General features: G+C 62.3%; 1 protein-coding gene across 2 annotated transcripts in view; it reads right to left on the reverse strand.

The window, feature by feature from the left end:
• The window catches only part of RBFOX3 (RNA binding fox-1 homolog 3), a 301,360-nt gene that overhangs the window by 2,963 nt on the left and 278,265 nt on the right, over positions 1 to 20,132 (reverse strand). Inside the window, exons 5-13 of one of the 2 annotated variants that reach the window (XM_081270073.1) lie at positions 16,805 to 17,059; positions 9,799 to 9,936; positions 8,143 to 8,196; positions 7,268 to 7,360; positions 5,905 to 5,965; positions 2,379 to 2,432; positions 2,119 to 2,251; positions 1,478 to 1,517; positions 374 to 435 (exon numbers count right to left, since the gene is read on the reverse strand). In XM_081270073.1, the coding sequence (XP_081126199.1) occupies positions 374 to 435; positions 1,478 to 1,517; positions 2,119 to 2,251; positions 2,379 to 2,432; positions 5,905 to 5,965; positions 7,268 to 7,360; positions 8,143 to 8,196; positions 9,799 to 9,936; positions 16,805 to 17,026 (857 nt within the window). In that variant the 5' untranslated portion in view covers positions 17,027 to 17,059. Of the gene's footprint in view, positions 1 to 373; positions 436 to 1,477; positions 1,659 to 2,118; positions 2,252 to 2,378; positions 2,433 to 5,904; positions 5,966 to 7,267; positions 7,361 to 8,142; positions 8,197 to 9,798; positions 9,937 to 16,804; positions 17,060 to 20,132 lie in introns of those variants that run through there. The other variant, XM_081270072.1, reaches the window with a different exon arrangement.

A 20,132-nucleotide genomic window follows, 5' to 3' on the forward strand; every position in this document is an offset into this window, starting at 1 on the left:
AGCGTTTCAGCCCTGGAAGTGCTAATGAAGACCAGAGCTGTCTCCAGGGGCCAATCTGAGGCTCCACATTATCTTCACTGGGGCCTGGAGAGCTGCAGGAGGTGTCAGACCTCAGGGATGGGAATCTGCTACCTGAGGTGTTAACTGCTGCCTAAGAACTGGGGTTTCCACCATTTCCCCAGTGTACAAATAGGAAGCGACTAAAGTCAAGGGCTCACTGGCTCCAGGGTCTCTGAGCCACACTGGGACCTGCTCTCCTGCTCTCCTGCACCCATGAGGCACAAGTACCCCAGCCCCTGAGTGGCACCAAGGCTTCCTGTGTGTCTGGGCCCAGCCTTCCAGGACCCTGTACTGTCGTCTGCCCATGCCTCACCTGTCACTGTAGGCTGCTGCTGCTGCTGCTGGCTGAGCATATCTGTAGGCTGCGTAGCCTCCCTGCGGGGAGGAAGGAGGAAGAGATGGCAGAGGCACTTAGTGAGGCTCACCCAGGGAAAGGCCCAGCCAGGGCCTTTCCTGGGGCAGACACACACCCTGTGGGGCTGGGCCCTAGGGCGGGGCTATGGACCTCCTCAGTCCCCAGCCTTTCAAGTTCCACCTTGGCCCGGGGTTGCACAGGTGGTGCCTGGCCTGGGCACCTGGCTTCTGGTCTAATGGAGATCTGAGGACTGTCAAGTGGATGGTTCCAGATGAAGCAGGGCTATCTGTTCATGCCATTCATTCATCCATTCTCGCACCTGGTAGTGCATTCAGTACACTAGTGGGTACCTGCCTCTGGCCGTGTGCTGGCTTATGGCACACCTCAGGTGTCCATAGATCTGCCAACAGGCCACCTCCTGACTTGGGTGCAGACAAGAGAACCCTGGGGAGCTCTGGATGCTAACCTGGACACTAGGAATGGACAAGGGCAAAGGGTTCAAGAAGGCATTAATTCAGAGATGTCTTGGGCTCAGATGAGCAGGTAACGCAATAATGGACGACTGCTCAGGGCAGGGGCAGGGCCAGATGAGAGGGCTCCAAGCCAGAGGAAGCAGTACGTGCAGCCCCAAGAAGGGAGAAAGAAGCCATAGGACCCCAGGGGATATAGGCTCAAGAAGAAAGGCAACTTGTGGCCCTGCTTCCTGGCCTCTTTGGGGCCTCCACACTGGACAGGGGTGTTCCTGGGGGCTCACTCACTGACCACAGTGTGCTTAGAAGTGGAAGAGCTGCTACTGCCCCATCACAGTCCTTGCCAAACAGACAAATTGCCTTTAGCTTATAGGGCTGCTGGGAGACCCAATACCACTCCCTCGATGCATACTGACAACCCAGACTGGGTCTGGCTGGACTCCCCAGGGGTGCCAGGTTGTGCAGATCAGTGCCCTCGCCCTCTCAAGGATGCGAGGGGGCCAGGAGGAGTGGGGCCACTAGAGGGGACACACTGCTCACAGAGACAGACAGAACAGCCTACACCACCCTCCCCTTCCAGGGCTGCACTTACATAAATCTCAGCACCATAAAATCCATCCTGATACACGACCCTGGAAGCAAACGGACAAGAGAGTGGTGGGAACGCTGGAGAGGTGGGGTAGGCCGGCTCCGGTGTCTGCTGAGGAGGGAGGGGGCACGGTGCCAGCCCCGCCCACGGGACTGGCATTTTAACAAGCGTTTGCTCCAGTGCCCTGTTTGGTATAACAATAGAGTAACACCCTTGCTGGTCAGCTCCTTTCTCCCAAAAACCCAGGGGCCCATCGGCCCAGTCAGGCTTGCCCTCCCCCCCTCCCCCAGGCAGTCCTTCAGCGGGGAGGACACTGGACCACGGGGAAGGACTAGAGAGGGCTCGAAGAAGTGCCTCGCTGGACCCAAGGGCTCACAACTCCCCCCTTGAAAGCATCCGGACCAGGTTCCGGCGCTAAGCGTCCCCTAAATGCCAGTGACCCTTGGCGGTATCCCCGTGGGGGGGGGGTGGGGTAGTGGGGATGCGGGCGGTGGCGGCGCTACCCTCTGGGGCTCCCGCCACCCCGCATCCCCAGTTCTGTAAAGGCTGCGGAGACCCCCACCCGCTGCACAGGCCGCCCCCGCGCGCCCCGCCGCCCCCGGGCCTCCCCCGCCGTCCCCCGGCCTCCCGCTCCGGGTACTCACGCTCCGTAAGTCGGGATCGGGGGCGGAGGCGGCGCGGCCCGAAACGTGTTATACACGGCCCTGCCCCGGCCCCGTAGGTGCGCGCCCCGGTAGGCAACGGCTGTGCCCGTGGTGGGGTAGGGAAAGCCGGTCACTGCAGGAAAGGGGCGCGAGAGAAGAGTGGCCGCGGGAAGGCGCACCTGCGCCCGGCTCCGCCCACCCGCGCCCGGCTCCGCCCACCCGAGCCAGGCCTCCCGGCCCCGCCCCTTCCCCTTCTTTACCTGCATAGAATTCGGGTCCGTAGACTGCACCTACCACGGGGTTGAGCTTCCAGCCTAGAACAGAGACAGGGCCCAGTCAGTGTCTTCCCATGCCCGTCCCGCCTCACCTTAGGACAGAGTCGCGGGGACGTCCCAGGGCTGGCCGGGTCCCTCGCTCTGCCCGAGGGTGGGCGGAGGAGCCCCCACACCCCCCAGTGCAGCTCTGCCGACTCTGCACCGTTGGAACAGCGGGGCCACTTCCCTCCGGACGTTTTTCCCACATTGCACATCCGCGCCCAGGACACCAGCCCCAGCAGTTTCCGGTTCAAGGGAGAGTGGCTGCAAGGAGGGATTCTGTCTTGGGGCTCTTTCCCCACCTCCTGTCCCCAAATCTCCCTTCTGCTCCGGAGCTCCCTTTCCCAGTGCCAAGTCTTGGGCTCTGCCCCTTATCCTCCTGTCCACAGCAGGACCCCTGAAGGAGGGAGAGGAAGGGCCACTGGCTTCGGACCAGGGGTGATAACGTCTGCAATTCCTGCCATTCCTTACCACCAACGAGGTGGATGGCGCGCCCTTCCCACTTTGTAGAAGATATGGAGGTTTAGGGAGGTGCAGGAAGACTGGCCATGAAGGAGGTGTGAGGCCTCTCCCAGGATCCCCAGCTGGAATCTGCATGCCAGTCCTCCCCTTCCCAGGTGGGCCTGTCCTCTCACAGAGGACCAAGGCACAAAGGCCTGACTCCACCTGGAGCCTCTGGGAGTGGAGATCAGTTGGCTCTGAGTAGCACCAGCCAGGCACTGGATAGGGCCAGGCCCAACCTCAGTGCTGTGAGGAGGGACAGGAGGGACCTAAACCTACCAGCCAGCTGGTGAGATACATCCTGGAGAGGGTGGCTCTTCTCCACATGGACTGCATGTGACAGCCCCTCACCCAGATTCTAACAGCAGGGCAGGTAGATGAGAGCCATCTGGGGACCCCTCTCCAGCCCCTCCAGGAGACTGAGCTGCCTGCCACGCCCAGTCCACCATCTCTCCACCTAGACTGGATGCCAGGGCTGGGACTCTGGAGTCTTCCAAAAACCAAAGTTTAGAAAGGGAGAGGGGCTGTTCTTAGTGAAACCCCCATGATGGAGTGAGCCCTGAGGCTATCCCAGGTGCACCTTCCCCAGGCGCCACCCTAGATGAGGGAGACTCTGAGGCCCTGGGACCTTGACTCTGGCTTCCTGGGTGCCCCTGTCAGTTCTGGCTGTCCAGTACCTCCACCTCTCCCTGCTGGCCCCACTTTAGTCTGGAGCCCCACAGCTCACAGGGGCATCCTGAGACCCTCGGGGTGGCCCCTGTTTCTATTGTAAATAGGAACACCTGGTCAAGCTGGTGTGCTTGTCGTCTGCGGAGGGAACTTCTGCCCTCTCCTGAAGTTCAGCGTGCTCAGAGTGATGAGCATGCTCAGACTGCTCTGGGCCAGCCTGCCGGGGTCTAGGCACCCCCCTGCAGCCCTGTGATTCTTGCCCAGCTCTGTGAAGGCATTTCAGTGAGACTGCTCTTGCAGCCAGGTACACAAAGGTTCTGCCACTCTCCATTTCCCAACATCTGGCCAGCACTGGTGACAGACCCTGAGGAACCGCACAGCTGGCTGGGGATGAATTCCAATCGACATTCCTCACTGTCAGCATTCGGGTGCTGCCCAGAGAGCAGTGGCAGGCTCTTGAGTGAAGGGTGGGCAGTGTTCCAGTAGTGTCACGGCACCCTGCTGATCAGCCTGACCCTGTGGACATGTCTATGTTCTCTGCAGCCCATTAAGTTAATGGGGCTCCTTTCCTTGTGGGGGCCCAGTGTTTGCAATGGCTGCAAACAGCAGCCTCCTTGGTAATATATGCAGCTGCTGCTTGGATGGCTGGCCTAAGGGACCTTGGAGGCAGAATTAGCACTGCATGCCCTTGACTCTGCCCTGTGCTCCCAGTTTGAGCTTCAGTCAGTTATTTGGGGTGCTTTTGGGAAGCCCTGAGGCAAGTGTCTAGCACTGACATTGGCCCATTGCCATGTCCACCTGCACCAACTGCAGAACAAGGAGCATGTGATTGACACCCTATGCAGGGCCAAGTTCAAATCCTCTCAAGGTCTTTGATCTCCACATTGCAATGAAGTGGGGCTTTACCAGGTTTAAAGTGGATGAATTTGGAAATGTAATGACTGAGAAGCAACTTGTCCCAGGTGGCTGTGGGGTCAGATGCACCCCTAGTCATGGGCCCCTAAACAAATGTGGGTCCTTGCACTCATGAGGGCTTCTACTATGCTGCCCACTCATCATGCCCACGAGTAAATCCTACTTCCTGTCTATCCGATAAAGTGTCACCACTTTTACTTCTCCTGCCTAGCACCAGATCACAGAAGTCTCAGCCATAATGTACTGGGGACACTTGCAAAGCTGGGGTACTGCCAGTTTTTAGAAAGAACTTGAAATTTGAGTCTTCAAAAAAGCTGGGAGTTAGGACACAATATTCAACTCTAATTGGGTCTGGCCAGAGCCCCTCTCCTCCTTTAGGACCTGACACATGCATCAGATTGGCCCAAGCCCCAGGGCAGGCTTCTGTGCTGGTTGGTCACCTGACTCCATGTGGGGCAGATCACATGGGGACAGGAGTGGCTGGTGTGATGTGGTGCACCCTGTCCCTATGCAGGGGTAGGTGGCTTGCAGAGAGACCTGTCCTGACTATGGGCAGCAGGATCTAGAAAAGGCCTTGGCATGTGGCTGCAGTGTTCGAAGCAGCCCCCTGGCCTTGTGGAACTAAGGCATGCAGAGGCCACCAGCCATCCCTCCAAGGGTTTCCATGGCCAGCTCTTAACATCGGCTGATGTTCAAAGGAAAGGTGCTTAAAGGAAACCCTGCACCCTGCTGCAGTCAGGTGCACACATGTGACCAGGCAGTTAACTCAGGGACCACGGGGTCAACCTGGTGCTCACAGCATCGTCAGCACTTCTAAAGCCCAAGTGGCACACTCCTTCCATAGCGTCGCACTTGATCCTGAGCATTTCTGCCTCTGGACCCTAGGCTGCACTTAGAGCATTATTTGCCCTTTAACAGCCCTGGGCAATGGATATCACTATTCCTGCTTTGCAGATGAGGAGAGTGCAGCTCAGAGAGGTCTAGAAGCTTGTCCAGGATCACCCAGCATGCCTCGAGTTCTTCCTGAGCGTGTGCATACTGTGTCAGGGCAGCAGGTCCGACCAAGAACCCTTCCAACATGAGCCCCTGGGTGAACCTATGCCGGCACCCAGGAGGCCATGGCGATTCCACGGTGCCCAAAGACTATGCACATGGCCTCTGGGGTACCAGGGGCTCTGTTCTGATGCATGGGTGGAGGTGGTCACCCCAGAACTCTTGCCTCAGTTGATTACCCCTTCTAGCTGGACAGAAGCAGGAGAGCTGGGTCACCAGCAGTGGAGGACAGCACCTAGGAGGGCTGGCCTGCAGCAGTCTTGGCTCCCTAGGGCCAAGAGTCCTAGGGCCTCTGCCTGGCCCCTGCAGCCTGCGGGGGCCCTGTGCCCCTTACCATTGGTGTAGGGATTCCCGGTCTTCTTGTTAGTCATGACTCGGGCTGTGGCATTATTGACCTGCCAGAGAGGGAGAGAGGAGGGAAGGGAGCGTTGGCCTCCGCGCAGGCCCTCTGTCCACCCCAGTCCTGCCCAGGCTGCTCCTGCCTCCCCATGGTTTCCGGGGAGGGGGCTGGGAGCTGGAGGGAGGCCCCAGGGCGCCCAGGCTGCCACCTGGCCTGGCCCAAGGCCCCTGGTCCAGACCTGCACCTCCTGCTCTTCGTGGGCTGTTCCAGTAAGGAGCCCGGCCTCTCTGGCAGCCCAGGACTGTAGGAGAAGCTCGCCGCCAGCTCCCCAAGTGCCCCCGGAGCAGCCGCCCGTGGCCTCCAAGACCTTTTCTCCCTGGTAGCTGCTGAGGCCCTCCTAGGTACAGTGGCCACTCCCTGCCCCCAGAAGGATCACCCCTCCCCCGCAGGTCAGGGTCCTCAACTGGTCTGGGCACCCAGAGTTTTCCGCTGGGGTCTGTGTGCACGGGGCGGGCAAGGCAGGTGGGAGCTCTGGACAGGAGGACACCCAGGGGCCTGTCAGACTGCCCAGGGGGACACAGTGAACAGGAGCCAGCGTGGAAGGGAGTAGGGGACAGGGCAGGCGGTGCCCATGGAAGGATTCGGGCCACACGGCCTGCTCCCACATCCTTGGTGTGAGCCCACAGGGCCTGGGTGTGTCCCCTGGAGCCCATGGGCACTGCTGGTTCAGAGCCCACGGAACACCTTTGGCTTCTGAAACCTCCCTCCTCTTGCCCGCGGGCTCCTCCTTAGCTGCCTCAGGCCTCCAGCCTCTCCTGGAGGCCCTGCCTGTCTGGAACCCAGCTGGGGACCACCAGAGCCACTGAGGCAGGGGAAGTGGGCAGCAAGGGGTGGGGTTGGGAGGCCCTGGCTGCCCTTCGGGTCACTTGCTGCTGCCTCTGCCTGTATCTAGCAAGAGCTGGGAGTGAAGGCCGAGGGACCCAGGGGCACAGTACAGGGCCTGTGTGGGGGTGGGCAGGGGCAGCTCTGCTCCCTGCTGAGAAGGGCCTGGAGTCAGCTCCTGACAGGCAGCCACTCTGCTTCAAGTTGCTAAGCCTCAAACAAAGTTTCTGGGGCTTCCTGGAGTCTGGCTGGGGACAGGGCTCTCCTGGGAAGTGGAAGGAGGGGGAGGGGAGGGACCTTGGGGAGCCTGAAGCCCAGGCAGTGGGCTCGGCCAGAGGCCAGCCATGGGGCTCTGGCCTCAGTGTGGCCCTTGCTCCTGCCGCAGAGGACCCTGGTGGGGTTCTGCTGGGCGGCCAGCGGCGGGCTGGCGGGGCCCCAGAGCGACCTCCCTGGCGCAGCACACTTATCTGAGCACCTCAATTTTTCGTCCCTCTACGATCGTCCCATTCAGCTTCTCCCGGGCTCGGTCAGCATCTGAGCTAGTTTCAAAAGTTACAAACCCAAAACCCTGTGAGCAGAGGAGGACAGACACGGAGAGAAGACAGGATGAGAAAAGGGGGAAGAGAGGAGTGGGGAGGGAGCACGGGGGAGGGCGAGGGGGAGGGGGAGAGAGGGCTGAGTCAGGAGAGTCGGAGAGCCTCGGGCAGCCCAAGAGGTCTGTCCTGGTGCCACCGTGGGATGCACGGGGGCGTGTGGGCCCTGAGCGGGGGCAGCTGCTGCCCAGCCTGAGCCCAACTGGAGCTGATCGCCTGCCCCTCCAAGGGGAGAGGCCAGAGCTACAAGAGATGCTGACCTGGCCAGGGGCCAGGCCTGCACCTCAACCCCTCCTCAGGCGGGGTCCAGGGCTGGGCTTCAGGACACACGGGGAAGCAGCCCCACCCACCCCTGCCCTAGGAGCCTGGGGTGGGGGTCTCGCCTTCTGGAGGGGTGACAGGGCTTGTCTTTGCCGGGCACCCTCCCAGCCGGCCCACCCTGCAGCCCCTTCCCCCAGCCTCCAGGCCATCTCCAAGGGCAGGTCTGCGGCCCTGGGGGTGAGTGGGGGGTGGGGGGACCCAGGCCCAGGGTGGGGCGCTGGGGTGCAGGCAAGGGTCCTGGCAGCTCAGAGAGAAGAAGCAGCGGCAGCCACAACACAGACAGCTGGGGGCGGGTGGGAGCGCGGGGAGACAAGCACCCGTGTCGCCCGGGGTCCTCGGGCGCGAAGCTCTCCAGAAGGAAACGCACATTTCACAGTTAGCCTGGCAGGACCTACAGCTGGCGCGGTAATGGTGGCGGCCTCTGCGTGGCACCCACCTTGGAGCCCCGCTCATTAAAAATGATCTCCACGTCTAGAATTTTCCCGAATTGCTGCAGAGATAGAAGCAGGGGGGAGGGCAGGGACACAGGAGAGAGGGTTAGGACAGGACCCGTCCACTCCGCTCCAGAGACGCCCCCAGGCTGCGAGACCAGAGCCCCAGGGCACCCCCCCTCCACGGCAGGGCTGGCAGGGATGCCCACACCCTCTCCCGGAGGCCTGGGTCTTCCTCTTGGGAGGCAGTGCAGGATACTGGCCCACTGCAGGCTGGACTGGGGATGGGGGGTGCCGTGTCACCAGGGTCCTCTGGGACATGGCCATGTGGGGAGGGACGCCCAAGGCCTCACTGCAGTCCCTCCCTTGTAATAAAGGGTGACGGTCACTGGGGCCCCTCTCCACAGGTGGGATGGGGAGGGGGTGGCATGAGCTGGGGCTAGGAATGGGGGTGAGGTGACAGCATCAGGACCCTGGGTTGGGAAAGGGACCCTCAGGCTTCCCTGAGATGGGGAGGAGGAGAGGAGGGGCGGTGGGAGGAGGAGGAGGCTGAGGAGGGGAAGGGGGAAGATGAGGGGAGAGGAGGGCAGAGGGACCAGGGAGGGGGTCCAGGGCCTCACACTGGGGCCTTGCAGGACCCTGCACTGCCTGCGCTGGGTGGGCCGGGCTATGTCAGGAGCACAGCAGCGGGGACCAGAGCCCACTGCAGTCAGCCAGGACACTCTGGCTGCCCCTTCCAGCACCATCACCAGCTGAAGTCCCTGTGGGCGCCTGTCTCACTGGTATGTGAGGCCATGGGCCTGTGAGCCAGGTCCCTGAACACCCACCAGGCCCTCGGGGGCTCAACCTGTCACCCATGCTGGCAACTGACGGGGTTCCCTTCCCCTTGAGCAGCCCCAGGGGCCGGACGAGAGCCTTGGAGGCCCAGCGAGCCAGCGCAGCAAGCCCCCCATCTCTCAGGTTCTGGAAAATGCAGGACATTGTCTCTGCACTAAAGGGACCTGGCAAGCAGACGCCGCCGAGGCCTGGGCTGGGGAGAGCTCAGCACTGTCAGTGGCCGTACCCAGGCACAGGCTCGGAGAAGAGCCCTAGGCCCCAAGGTCGGGAGGATGCAGGGTGCTCACACCCCCAATTCTGAATCATTTTAGCCCTCAGCAAGTCTGGGTCCAAGTCAAGGAGGCAGGGAGTGGACTTCCATGGTCACCTTGGGCTGGGGACTGGGGTTTGACCATCTCTGGGCAGCTGGGAGACACCTCCTGTTTGCCTGACAGGCTCAGAGAGAGGGCGCACCCTGTCCCCAGGCACCCAGAGGAGGTCTTGCTTGGGGCTGCTGCTCTGTGTGAGGCCAGAGGCCGGGCTGGCCTGCAGGTGCCAGGTGCTAGGGGACAGGAGTTAGATGGCAGAGTATGACCAAACCAGGGGACTCCACAAGTTCCTGAAGACAGGTGGTATGGGTGGAAAGCGGACTTCTGGTGAGGACTGGGGACAGTGGGGGACAGGGGTAGTCACAAAAGACCCTCTTCCTGCCCTGCCCCACAGGTCCAGCCAGCTGGACCTACGCAGGAAGGACTCTTGGAACCTCTCTACCCGCACTGGGAAGCTGCTTTGGCACCCGGGCTGAGTGCAGGCTGGCAGGGATAGATGGGCCCTGGCACACTCACCCCGAACATTTGCCGCAGGTCGGGGTCCCTGAACCGGAAGGGGATGTTGGAGACGTGTAGCCGCTTGGGCTGCTGCTTCTCTGTGGGGTCGGAGGGGTGGAGTGACTGGCTGTCCGTCTGTGCCGCCTCATCTGCCTGCTGCGGGGAGAGGACCTGGCTGTGGAGGGGCCTGCTCACCCCGTCTGCAGCAGGCTGTCCCGTGCCTGGGCCCAGACCGAGGATCTGGGCCGAGTTCCCACACTTCGGCATCTCCACGTCCGAAAACCCACCTCTGAGACTTTGCCCAGATGCACAGGCCAGCTCCCTCCTGCCATCCCAGTGCCAGGCCTCCTTGGCCGTCTGCTGTGAGCTCATCTGCTCAGGCCTGACCACAGAGGTGAAACCTCAATGGCCACTCAGTCCCAGTGAGCACTGTTGCTCTCAAGGATGTTTTGGGGGTGTAGAGACCCTTCTGTTGTCTCGGCCAGATAGACTTCAGAACCAGGCCTCTGGGCACAGGTATCTGTAAATGCCTCTCATGGCGAGCTCCTGCAGAGGTTCCTTCTTATTCTAGCCCTGCTACTGCCACTCAGGACCCTGGGGGCCCTCTAGGAACCCATCTGAAAGCCTGACAGCAAAGTCTGTCCCATACAGTTGGTCCTAATGTAGGTCCAAATGCTGGCCAGCACAGGGGCTCTGAAGGGACTGAGTTTCAGAAAATAAGCTGCCCATGCGCCAGCCCTCCCCTCACAGTTCCCAGTTAGAAGCCCAGACATCCTGAGGCAGCATGAAAGAAGCCTTGCCTGCATCTGGTGGACAGGCCACGAGCTCACCACGAGGCTGGCCTCCAACCTGGCTCAGTGCAGATGCACCCACAAAAGCAAGGGCAGAGGAGTGAGCTCTGGTCCTGGACACCAGGCTTGAGGCCTCACCTGCCAGTCACACTCACACCCCAGGCCACAGATAGCCAGCCAGCCTTGCACCTTGCTCTGCTCAGGTGGTGGGCAGCACTGCAGTGGAGTGTCCACAGTGGTGGGCAATGTAGGCACCCAGCCATGGGGACAGCAGGCTGAGGACCTGCCCTTCGTCGGCTCAGTTCCCTTCCTGCCTCAACTCCCTACTGGTCATTGCGATTTTGAGGGACCCCCTCCAGACACATGGCTTGCACTTGGATCTCTGACTTGCTTCTGGGACAGGTACCAGCTGATGGCACTGGGGTCGGGGTGTCTGGCTCCAGCCACCCTGGGCCTCTGTGGGCACAGACAGAGGGTGCCAGGAGGCCTGTGCTGCAGTTGGAACAAGTGGAGGTGCTAGTGGCCATGGTCTCCCGGGTGGCCCTAGGAGCAGAGGCAGCCAGCCTGGTAGTGCAGGGGAAAAGCTGGCCAGAGACACCCAGAGAGGGTCCCCAGGAAGCACCTGGTTTGCTCAGGGCTGTCGCCTGGAGTGGACGGTGAGTGGGGCTGAGGCCTTACATGCAGTCAGGGAAATGGAGCCCAGGAGGTAGGGCCCCCCTCAGGCCACAGGGCAGCTAAGGGGCAATGGACTCGGGCGGCTATCTGGCTTCCTCTGTCCCCTTTCTGGTAGGTTGGGACACTCGCTCACACTCCTGAGCTCAACAGGAGGCCTCTGACTAGGCTTCAGGGCAGCTGGAGGCCTTAGGTGACGGGAAGTCTGCACCTCCTAAGCTGCAGAGGGCCCTGGAGCCCAGCAGGAGGTGGGAGCCTGCAGGGTAGGGACACATTGTCCCCTGTACACCATGCCTTCCTGCGCTAGCAGATGAGCACACGGCACACACACAGGTCAGGGCGGCTGCAGCCAGGTGCCCCCAGCCCCAGTGCCATCAGCTTATACCCTGGTCTCCTGTCACCTGGACTGCTGCCCCTGTGGGGCTGAGTGGCCAGGTTCTTGGAGTGGGCAGGGCCTTGGGCTTTGGCAAGCTGGGCCAAAGTTCAACCCAGGAGCTCATCCATGGGGGCTGCACGTGAGGTGGACGGCTTCGTGGCAGGAAGAGTTGGTAGGGGAGGGGGACAAGCCTCTGGAGACTGCCAGCCCGGCCTGCGTGACAGCCCCACTTCTGTGGGGCAATGCAGGGCAGCAGACTTGGGCTCTGAGGGCACACGGGCTCCTCCTGAAGGCCTGGAAGGCCCACACCCTGCTTCTGGTGCTGCTGCCCCCGCCGTCGCGGGCCTTGAATAGGTCTAGTCTCACTGTGTGGCCACGGCAGGTGTTGTACAGGGGCCTGTCATGGAGTGCGCCCCTCCCCGTGCACTCCATGCACCTGTGTCTTCCACAGCAGCTCTTGGTACCCGTGTCCTGGATTTGGGCATCCAGCCTGGGTAGGGACATGCAGTGCTGGCTTTGGACCACCAGAGGGCATGGGTCAGCACAGCCATGTGCTACCAGGAGGATCCTGGAAGCCCTCCCCAGAGAAGGCCAGTGGGGAGGGGGCCTGGGACTGGTGCTGATGAAGTTGGGGTGACCAGACCACTACACCCCACCTCAAAGGCTCTAAAGGGGTACAGGTCAGGAGAAAAGGGGTGAGGGGCATGCACATGGTGTGAGCCGTGAGGGGCCGGGGCTCAGGAAGAGCCCCCCTGCCTGCCCCGCCCTTAGCTAAGCCGGGGACAGGCAGATGGATGGGCGCAGGGACTGTAAACTGTAAGGGGTGCTGAGAAGCCCGGGCCTAACTGCACGCCGCCCCTGCGCCGGATGGAGGCCTGCCCACCATTTATCACAGCGGCTCAGGCGCCTCCTCCCCGCGGCTTTCTGAGGGGTTCCCCCACTTGTTTTTAAAGCAATCTGTGCTTCCATTCTCCAACGTAGGGAGACTACAGCAGTGTCCCCCGCCCCCGGGAGTGGGATGGCTTTGCTTCAGGGTCGCCTCATCACTGGGTCTCGTCCCAGCAATTATGGAGCCTCCCCCTCCGGCCTCCACCCACTGGAGGCCAGGAGTCAGCTCCTATTGGCTGGGGCGGGGTCTGGGCGCCGTGCAGTGCATCTCCCACACTCCGAGGAGCGTGCACCCCCTTGGCCTGGGCCTCACTGAGCTCAGCAGAGAGAGAGGCAGATAGAGAAAGAAGGCCCTGGGCAGGACCCCGCAGGACCCCGCAGGACTCCGGCCCTACATGGGGACAGAGCCAAGCTCTGCTGATGTGGCACAGGATGAACCTGTGGAGAGTTTCCTCAGCAGCCCCATAGTCTGTCACCCTGTTCCCCCAGGGACCTCCTGGGCCCTTGTCAACAACCCTGCCATCGGCTCTGGTGGACGGCCTGGCTCTCCCTGGTGGGCCCCAGTCACTGAGGAGGAGGGGCCCTCTGCATGTGGCCTCCAGCCGTGGGCCAGGAGCGCCTTCTTCAGCCCGGGGAGCTGGGCCGCCCCTCCTCTGGCAGCGCCCGGTGCTGGCCTCTGCACTTGTGGCATCGGGTTGGTGGCCGCATCGCCCGCCCCCGCCCGCTCCAGCCTGGAGAGTGGCTTTGTGGCTGAGCGACCGTGGGGCGGTGTGGGGCCGACTCCTCTTCCCTCCTGCCATTCTCAACCACCCTCCTGCCAACGTCCACCCCTGCCCTGGGAGTGGAGAAGGCAGGGACCCGAGGCTGCGGCTCCTGGAGGAGCGGCCCATCGTCCACCTTCCTCCACCTTCCTCCACCCGGCGAGCCCCAGCCCTCTGGTGCAGGTGCACTCTTCCGGCATGTTCTATCTGCTGACATGCTGAGGTGCCCTTAAGCACAAAGACGGGGACCCCTCTAGGTCCCTCTGCGCTGCCACACTCACATGACCTTGAGTGAATGAAGGAGTGAATCCTGGGGGCATCTGCCATCTCAGGGTGCTGCAGAGTAGTAATGTAAGGTCCCCAGGTCCCCCTGCAGCACCCCTCTGCACCCCGGGCTGTCCTCTGTCCACAGAGTGCCGCGGTGCCCTGGTGACAACAGTGTGAGATGCGGACCCAGGCGCAGGAGCTCCGGGTGCGGGACTTCCAGACAGACGGCCTTCTCCACAGGAAGAAGAGGGGCTCTGCCAGAGCAGAGGTCCCTTGGCGGAGGTCCCCTTGCAGACAAGAGGAGCTGTCACGGGGAAGGACCTGTTGGGCCCACTGAGACTTGGGAAATCAGCACAAGCTCTGCCCTGGGGACCCTTGGAGCCAAGGCTGCTGGCAATCACAACTGGTCATCGATGGGGTTCCTGGCCTCTGCCCCCTCCATGGGATTAGACTGGGGTCTTTGTGCCTCTCTCCTGGGTGGTGGAGGTGTCCGGAGGGCTTTGAGTTGGCTGGAACATGGACCCCCCAATTCCCAGCAGAAAGCCTCGTGAGAGAAGAGGAGGAGGAGCCTGGTGGGGCCAGAAACCCTAGGAAAGCCTTCCCTGAGCCTCAGCCCTGAGGTACCCTGGGGTGCTGGCCTGGGGAGCGGCAGGAGAGGAACTGCACACTGAGAGAGCCGTGTCCACACGCCCATGGGTCTCAGGCCACAGCAGGTCTCCTGCGTCACCCTGGCTCTGGTGGCTGACTGACGGGTGCCTGGAAGCCCTTCAGAATGCACCTCCCTCCTGGCCCTGGACAGCCCACGGCAAGGGGCTCTCACCAGCAGAAGGAAGCCCCTCCAGGGCAGGGCAAGGAGGCCCTGGGGCCTTTGCGACATCTGGGCTCGTGGCAGGGCCAGGGGCTGAGTGTCCTGACCTGGCACTGAGAGCAGGCACCTAAGAGGGGACCCCGGGGAGCACTGAGTGGAGGGAAAGAAGAGACCAGGGCACAGGGTGGCCCCATCCCAGGAGCTCAAGGGAAGCGGGACCTGGTGGGAGAAATGAGGTTCAGGCCAAGGTCTGGCACCCGCCCCTGCGGCCAGCCCTGTCGCCCTGCACCCTAAAATCAGGCTTGGGGAAGCCAAGAGGAGGCTCAGATGAGTGAAAGAGTGTCCCCACATCTGTAAGGACAGGATGCGGGCAGATGCCAGTACCAGGCAGCTTCTCTGGGAGGGAGCCGGCTCCTCGAACCCTGGGCCAGCAGAGACGGCATCTGCCATCCGCTCAGGCTCCCTCCCAAGGTGGCAGGCTTCTCCTGCAGGAGTGCTCCAAGGTCTAGGGCTCAGGCCCCCAGAGGCGCCCTGTCTTCGTGGGTATCCCTGATGTCTCCAGGATCTCCTTCCTAGGGTGGGCCAGTCCCTCCCACCTGCAGCATTTGGCCCCAGGTCACAGAATAACTCTCTCCTTTGCATCCCAGCGTGAAAGACCCGTGCACCTCCACCCTGATGCCTTTGTAGGACCCAGAGAGACCCAGCCCCAGGGAAGGAAGGCCAAGGCTGCCCGCTCATCTGGGCTCCTGTCTTCTCTGGCCCAGGGGTGCTCCTCAGGAGGCACTCCAACCCCTGAGCCGCGAGGCTGGCCTTTCTGGGCGGGAATACCACTCTGGATGTAGTAGGGTCCTTGTGGGCCATCGTTGCTGGCGCTGGGGTCCTCCCATGCAGCCAGGCCCCTTTCTGATGTTTTTGTCCTTGACTGGTGGTGGCCAGAGGCCAAGGCTGGTCATTTTTTCTCTGTACCCCAGAGTTAATTCAGAGACTGGCATACAGTGGTGCTCAGCAAATGTCTGGGTGAATGAGCAATGACAGAGGCCTTTACGTAGGTCCTGGTGGTGGTGTCTGTGGTAGCCCCGGGCTGTTCCGAGGCTGCAGGGCTCCTGACTGTTCTCAGCTGTGAGCCGTCAGTCCCCACTTGGTGTCACCTGTAACCCCGCCTGTCTCAGCCCCTGCCTTCTTCCAGGCAAAGCTGAGGCTCAGCACGAGAGGCTCCCGTTTGTTCATAAGGAGAAGTGGCGATTCAGCCAGGTGGGCCTTGTCTGCGGGTCCATCAGAAGAAAGCCGGGCCACCTGGCCACGACTTGCTCTTGGTGGGCCTCTCTGGCTTGGGGGCCACCTCTCTGAGCACATGTAGGTGGTGGGTTGGATGGATCAGGCAGGGTGTCCCAGGAGGTATGGTCTGGCTCCCAGTTCTAGGAGCCCAGGGGTCTGGCCTTCTCTGTCTGTGGCTTACAGCTGGAGGAACTCTGGGGAGGATCTGGCACCTGCATGCCAGGGAGGCACAGAAAGGCCTGACAGCCCAGGGGGCAGCTGCGTGGGCTCTCTCCACAGAGAGCTTGGGTGACACTGGAGGCCATCTCGGGCAGGAGAGGGTGACACTGGATGTGCACAGCATCCTGGGAGCCAGCCCAGGAGGGGGAAGGGCCGGGGAGTGCAGCTGGGGACCCTCGGAGGCGCCAGGGCGGTGCCGCCCTGCTCTGGCCAGGCCCTGCCAGCTCACAGGGCCAGCTGCTGGGAGGGAGCCAGCAGGGGCAGTCGGGTGAACCCACAGCCCTGAGCAGAATGCTGTCCAGAGGCCAGTGAAGGATGCAGCAGGCGGGGCCTGGGGGGCCTGGCCTCCGGGAGGGGCTGCCTGGACAGGGAGCCCACGGGGTGGGACTGCTCCTCACCAGCTCCTGCTCCATCAGGAAATCTGAGAAGTGCAGGGATCAGCACTTTTGCTCCAGCTGCATTACAACCACATAATTGAAGCTATCTGATTGGCGGGCGGCCAAGCAGGTAGATTACAAGTGATTAGAAATGATAGGAGGGGCCTGCGCGCCAGACAGCCCCGCCGCCTCCCCTCACCCACGCTGGCGTGCCCCTGAGACCCCACGACCAGGCCTCTGGCCCCCGCCATCTCCCTTGCTTTCCATGAACAGGCCTCTGGTAGCAGAGGATAGGCTTCCCACCTCCCAGGTGAGCTGAGAGGCTCGTGGAAGCCAGAGACAGCTGGAGGTGGGCAGGGGGGCCACTGTCCCTGCATGCTCACCACCTGTCTCCTGGTGCCAGCTGATGATTGTGAAGTCCAGGCAGGGAGTATCTTTGCAGGGATGAGGACCCCTGGACAAGGGCCTGGACAAGCGTCCCCTCCTAGACCCCCCACCCGTTTGCCTCAGGCCCTCCTGAGCCACCCTCTTCTGGGGGCACCCCTCCTGCTACTCCTGGGCTGGGCCCCGGGGTGGCGAAGGACACTTACCGGCACTGTCTGGGTCCCAGCGATGGGCTGTGTGCTGGCCTCTGTGCCCGGCTGCTCTGGGTGGGTCTGTGCTGGTGTGTACAGGGTCATGCCATGCTCTGGGGGCACCGGGGTCTGGCCCGAGTAGTCCTGCGTGGGGTGCGGTGGGGGTGGGGCGTACTCAGCGGGGATACCATTCTGCGGCGGAGGAGGGTACTGGGCAGGGGGGTAGGGCTGGGCCATCGCTTCAGGCGGAGCCGTGGCGTCCTGATTACCCTGCAGAAGGAGAGAGAAGGCCTGCTTAGTCTTATCCTGTCCCAGAGCCCTCGGGGATGGGGATGGTGACTTTCAGCTGAGCAGAGATTTTCCAGAAGCCCTGGTGGTAGCCACATAGTACTTTCAGATGCATTTTCCTGGTCCCCCAGCAGGGGCCCAGCTGAGAGCAGGAGGTGGTGCTGGACTGGGGGGCACCGGGAGTCCAGGTGCAGAACGAGACACCCCTGAGAACGGGTAGCTTGGAGTCCTCAGAACGCACTTCAGGTGCTTTTCCCCCCTTTACAACCCTCCTAATTTAAAAAGACCATTTTAGGTTGAGATGACCACAGACTCACATGCAGTGGTAAGACTAAGAGTGACGCCGTGTGCTTTTGACCTCGTGTCCCCAGTAGCAATGGCCTGTGAGACCAACACCACTAAGATACCATTGATTTGGTCAAGATGTGCAATGTCCCTGCAGCACGAGGACCCTTCCTGTCCTCTGGCTGGCGCACGTGCCTGGCCTCCCTGCAGGGCTGAGCCCTGCTTTCCCAGCTGCAAAGCTTCCCGTCCAGCCTGGATCCCTGGAGGCAGAGCCAGCCCAAGTCCCAGAGGTGGCCATCACGCGGGAGCCTCACCAACCAGAAGCTTCTGCCTCCATCTCCAGGTCCTCAGGGAGGTCCCGAAGACCCCTCCCTGCCCTTGCAAAGGCCTGCTGCCTGGGGAGGGGACGTGCGCTCCCTGAATGCCAGCCCTAGTCCCTCGTGGGGGCTTCTAGTAGCCCTAGGCCAGCACCGGCAGAGGGGGAGGACAGGCCCTCAGAGTGGCGTGCCGGGCCCGTGGCATAGCAGTTCCCCCAGGAGCAGATCCTTGGTCCCACCCAGGCTCTTGCTTGTGAGAACCCCTGAATGAGGCCTATAGGAAGCCTGGCGGAGTCCTGCCCCAGAGAAGAGCTTGGGCCTTCAAGCACTCAGAGTGAGGGGCAGTGGAGGCAGGAGAGGGGGCCTCTGCTTTGCTTCCTCCCCACTGCAGACTCGCCCTGAGCAGAGAGGCACGGGCCCGGGGCGTGCGTGGTGGGAGGTCCATCTCCTGGAAGGACAGGTACCATCTCCTGCTGGAACAGCCCAATGGGAAGGGCTGCACGTGGCCGAGGGCAGTTTGACTGGCCCAGCTCCCGAGGGACCAGGCGTGAGCGCGAGTCCCTGCTGTGCTGGCTTTGCTGGAGGAGGAGGGCTGTGCAGCGGGGCAGCCGCCACCCGCACCTCGCACCCGCCGCTCCCCTGCAGCCGGTGACCACAGCGTCCCTCATTATGCTGAGGTCAGTGTGCACCCACTGGGTGCCGGCAGGGCTGGACTCCCTGTGGAAGGGTCTTCTCCTTGCTCCCCTGCACGTCTGCAGGGTCCCTTGGCCTGGCTCTTCACCATCCTCTCACCCACCTCCCTCCGCCACAGCCTCAGGGTGGCAGGCCAAGTGCCTTCGCCTGCCAAGGGGGACCCCTCATGTGCCCCGTGCCCCCCCCAGGCCCACCCTATGTGCTTTAATGTCTCGTCTGTCTTCACCTCAGGACGGCTGTCCCGCAGAGAGTGTCCAGGCCTTGTTCTCCGTCACGTCCCTCGCTAGGTGACTACTCGTTCCCCCACGCTGATTCTCCAGCATCGGGGGTGTGTCAGAGCTGAACCGGGCTCAGCTCGTCCAGCAAGAAGGGAAACTCACACCACAGCTGCCCTGATGCCAGATTAGCTGTGACAGTACTGAGCACCCCGAGGAGCCTGGCTGCCACTGGGGCCATGGTGAACGAGGCCAGGGCCCGCGGCTGGGCCCTGCTCCCCAGTGCTGGCCCACCCACGTCTGCCTGGTCACCAGCTGGGAGGGGGCAGGGTGGACAGTCGGCCCTGCCCTGCTCCCCACAGTGCCCACTGTCACCTCTGCTGGGCTCTGCAGTGGCGGCTGTCCCCTCTCTGTCACCCTAGGACACACCAAGCGAGGGCTTCAGCCAGAAATCCTCTCCCCTTCTTTCTCCATAGCAAAGCCACCTGGGCCCTCCCTCCCTCCACAGACACTGGGAACTGGGGCAGCACTGGCCCTCTGAGGGAAGGACAGCCAGGCACAGGCACACACTCACTCAATGCCTGCGCCTGGAGGGTCCTGCCTACTGCTACAAAGCGGCCGGGAGGCCACGCCACCCACTGCTGGCTGGCACACGGGCGTCCAGCCTGGGAAGTGGGGACCTAGGACAGGGAGGTGGGGGCAAGGGAGTGTCCAGCGCAGTGGGAGAGGACCCAGCACCTGGCATGGCCCAGGGGGAGGGGCAAGGCCAAAGGGTGGACAGGAAGCAGGGAGCGTGGAGGGCGCAGGGCCGGGAGGGCGCGGGCCTGCCAGTGGGCCTTGGCAGACACTGGGGAGATCGATTCACTGATGAATATTTGATTAGTGCCTTCACTGACTTACACCATCTCGCCCGCTCCCCCCTCCTCCAAGGCCAGAGGAAGGATGGGCGCCCCACCCATCCCTCTCTGCCCCCCAGGGCCCCTCCCTGGGTTGCATTTGGGACTGTGTGACAGCTGCCAATCAAGCCTACTGTGGTGTCCCTGCAGGGCTGAGCCCAGAGCTGAAGAGCACAGTCCTGGGGACCTGCCAGGACAGAGGCACCAGGCAGTGTGCTGTGCAGCAGGAACGTGACAAACACGTCCCTGTGGATGAACGGCTGCAGTAGGCTGGGTGTCACTCTGCTCTGCAGGCAGGAACAGGAGGCTCAGGGCCGAATCCCCCTGCTCCTGCCCTGTGGCCGGGGAGGTCGGCCAACACCCTGGGGTGGGGGATTCAGACTGAGCAGGTCTCTCCGGACCCCGCTGCGCTGGCCTGCCCTGTGCTGCCCTCTGCCTCCTGGTCTCGTGTTTGTCCACCCCATTCCCCTCGTGGGAGGGATCGCGATCACCATTTTTTTGTTGTTGTCGATGGACAGAATTCCTTTTTTATTTGTTAATTTTTGTGTGGTGCTGAGGATTGAATGCAGTGCCTCACTCATGCTAGGCAAGCGCTCGCTCTGCCACTGAGTCCCTGCCCAGCCCGCCACCACCAGTTCTACTGAGGCGC

This window comes from Spermophilus citellus (genome assembly GCF_964194105.1).
Source record: "Spermophilus citellus genome assembly, chromosome: 17".
In the NCBI taxonomy this organism is placed as follows: Eukaryota; Metazoa; Chordata; class Mammalia; order Rodentia; family Sciuridae; genus Spermophilus; species Spermophilus citellus.